The 2,212-nt window shown below is 49.1% G+C and overlaps 1 protein-coding gene across 1 annotated transcript; it reads right to left on the bottom strand.

Moving 5' to 3' along the window:
- Nucleotides 1-1,351: 1,351 nt before the first annotated feature.
- On the bottom strand, nt 1,352-1,862 carry CCDC70 (coiled-coil domain containing 70). Its single transcript, XM_074816729.1, is given in 4 exon segments — nt 1,352-1,434; nt 1,437-1,551; nt 1,553-1,726; nt 1,728-1,862. Coding segments are annotated over 4 exon segments (507 nt in total).
- Nucleotides 1,863-2,212: the final 350 nt, after the last annotated feature.

The raw sequence follows: 2,212 nt of genomic DNA, 5'->3' as shown, positions 1-2,212 counted from the left end.
CTGTCAGCTTTCACTCCAGATTTCATCTTTTCCCACATGCTGCTGACTTCTCTAATTCCTCCCACTTCTTCCTCTGTCCTCTGCCTATGTCAGCAAGACTGATGCCAAAGCTGCTTTCAGCCAGACAGCAGATGCAGGGGGCTCATCCATCACACTCTCAAGACCAGTGGGAAGTTAAATGGGAAGTCAAAGCCCAAAACCTGGTGGAACAGCGTGAGTTGCCTCATTAAGACTCAGGAGTGTTAACTGTGACTCTCAGATACGGGGGATCATAGAATCACAGAATCATAGAATGGTTTGGTTTGGAAGGGACCTTAAAGATCATCTAGTTCCAACCCCCCTGCCATGGGCAGGGACACCTTCCACTAGACCAGGTTGCTCAAAGCCCCGTCCAACCTGGCCTTGAACACTGTCAGGGAGGGGGAATCCACAACTTCTCTGGGCAACCTGTGCCAGTGTCTCACCCCTCTCACAGCAAAGAATTTCTTCTTATATCTAACTAAAATCTACCCTCTTTCAGTTTAAAACCTTTACCCCTCATCCTATCACTACACTCCCTGATAAAGAGTCCCTCCTCATCTTTCCTGTAGCCCCCTTTAAGTACTGAAAGGCCACTATAAGGTCTCCCTGGAGCCTTCCTCTTCTCTAGGCTGAACAACCCCAACCCTCTCAGCCTGTCTTCATAAAGAAGGTGCTCCAGCCCTTAAATCTCCATGTTGGCTGTCACCATTCACCTCCTTATTTTCCACGTGCCCTAGCATAGTTTCCAGGAGGATCCGCTCCATGATCTTGCCAGGCACAAAGGTGAGACTGACTGGCCTGTAGTTCCTCAGTCTTCCTTTTTTCCCTTTTTGAAAATGGGGCTTATGTTTCCCCTTTTCCAGTCAGTGGAAACTCCACTGGAGTGCCACAACTTCTCAAATATGGTGGATAGTGGCTTAGCCACTTCATCCACTGGTTCCCTCAGGGTCCGTGGATGCATCTCATCAGGTCCCATTGACTTGTGCATCTTCAGGTTCCTTAGATGGTCTCAAACCTGATCTTCTCCTACAGTGGGCAGTTCTTCATTCTCCCAGTCCCTGCCTTTGCCTTCTGTGACTTGGGCTGTGTGGCTGAAGCACTTGCCACTGAAGACTGAGGCAAAAAAGTCATTGAGTACCTCAGCCTTCTCCATGTCCCAGGTAACCAGGTCTGTTTCCTTCCAGAGAGGGCCCTAGTCTTCCTTTTATCACTGATGTACCTATAGAAGCTTTTCTTGTTGCCCTTGATGACCCTGGCCAGATTTAATTCTAACAGAGCTTTGGCTTTCTGGAGATATCCTCTCTCTCAGGGCCAAAGGCCTCCTCATTGATCAACATTTCATACTCCTTGAGGTTTTTTCATCTTCCTGGAGGGCCTCCTCATCTTCCCAGAGAGCTTTCTCCTCTTCCAGAGAGCTGTTTCATCTGCCCACAGAGCTTCTTCTTCTGCCCACAGGACTCTGTCCTCATCCAGAAGGATGCTGTCTTTCTCCCAGAGGAGCTGGTCTTTCCAGAAATCCTCATCCTTTTTTCCAGAAAGCATTATAGTCCTTCCAGAAATCACATTATACCCTCCAGAAGGCCCCTGCTTCTTCCTGAATAGCCTTTTCTTCCTACTAAAAGGCAGCTTCTTCCTCCTAGATGGGCTTTTGCTCTTCCCAGAAAGCTTGGATGGCCATCTTGAAATCTCTGATTTTTTTTTTTTTGAAAGCCCTTGATCTCCTCCGGAAATCCCTTCATTGTCTCCTGAAAGCTCTGAATTTCCTCCAGAAAGGCTTTCTCAATCTGCAGCTTCTTGATGAGCTTCTGCTGGTGGGAGGTGCAGTAGGGAGAGCAGGACATCAGCTGGCAACAGCAGCTCTGGTTTGCTGCTTGTCACTGATGGATTGATCACCCAGCCCAGCCCCCCTGCTTCTCGCTCTGTGGCACAGCAGAGAGGGGAGTGATGGGTGTCCATGATGACACCACCCAAGCCTATGTCATAGTTGGCTTGAAATGATGTTATACCACAAGTGAAGATGTTTACCACGAGCAAAACCAAATCCCTGCCCAGGACTCAGCCAGCATGTACTGCAGTGGCACCTGAAAGTCAACCTGTGCTGTGCAGGGCAAAGGCCAGATTTCTAAGTCATTTCCCAGAATGACTCCAAGTGCTGCTGGTTTGGAGAGGGGTGAGGGGCTGTGCCAGGACC

This window comes from Strix aluco, chromosome 2 (genome assembly GCF_031877795.1).
Source record: "Strix aluco isolate bStrAlu1 chromosome 2, bStrAlu1.hap1, whole genome shotgun sequence".
NCBI lineage: Eukaryota > Metazoa > Chordata > Aves > Strigiformes > Strigidae > Strix > Strix aluco.
The sequence above is the reverse complement of the archived record's forward strand: the minus strand, read 5'-3'. Positions and strand labels throughout refer to the sequence as shown.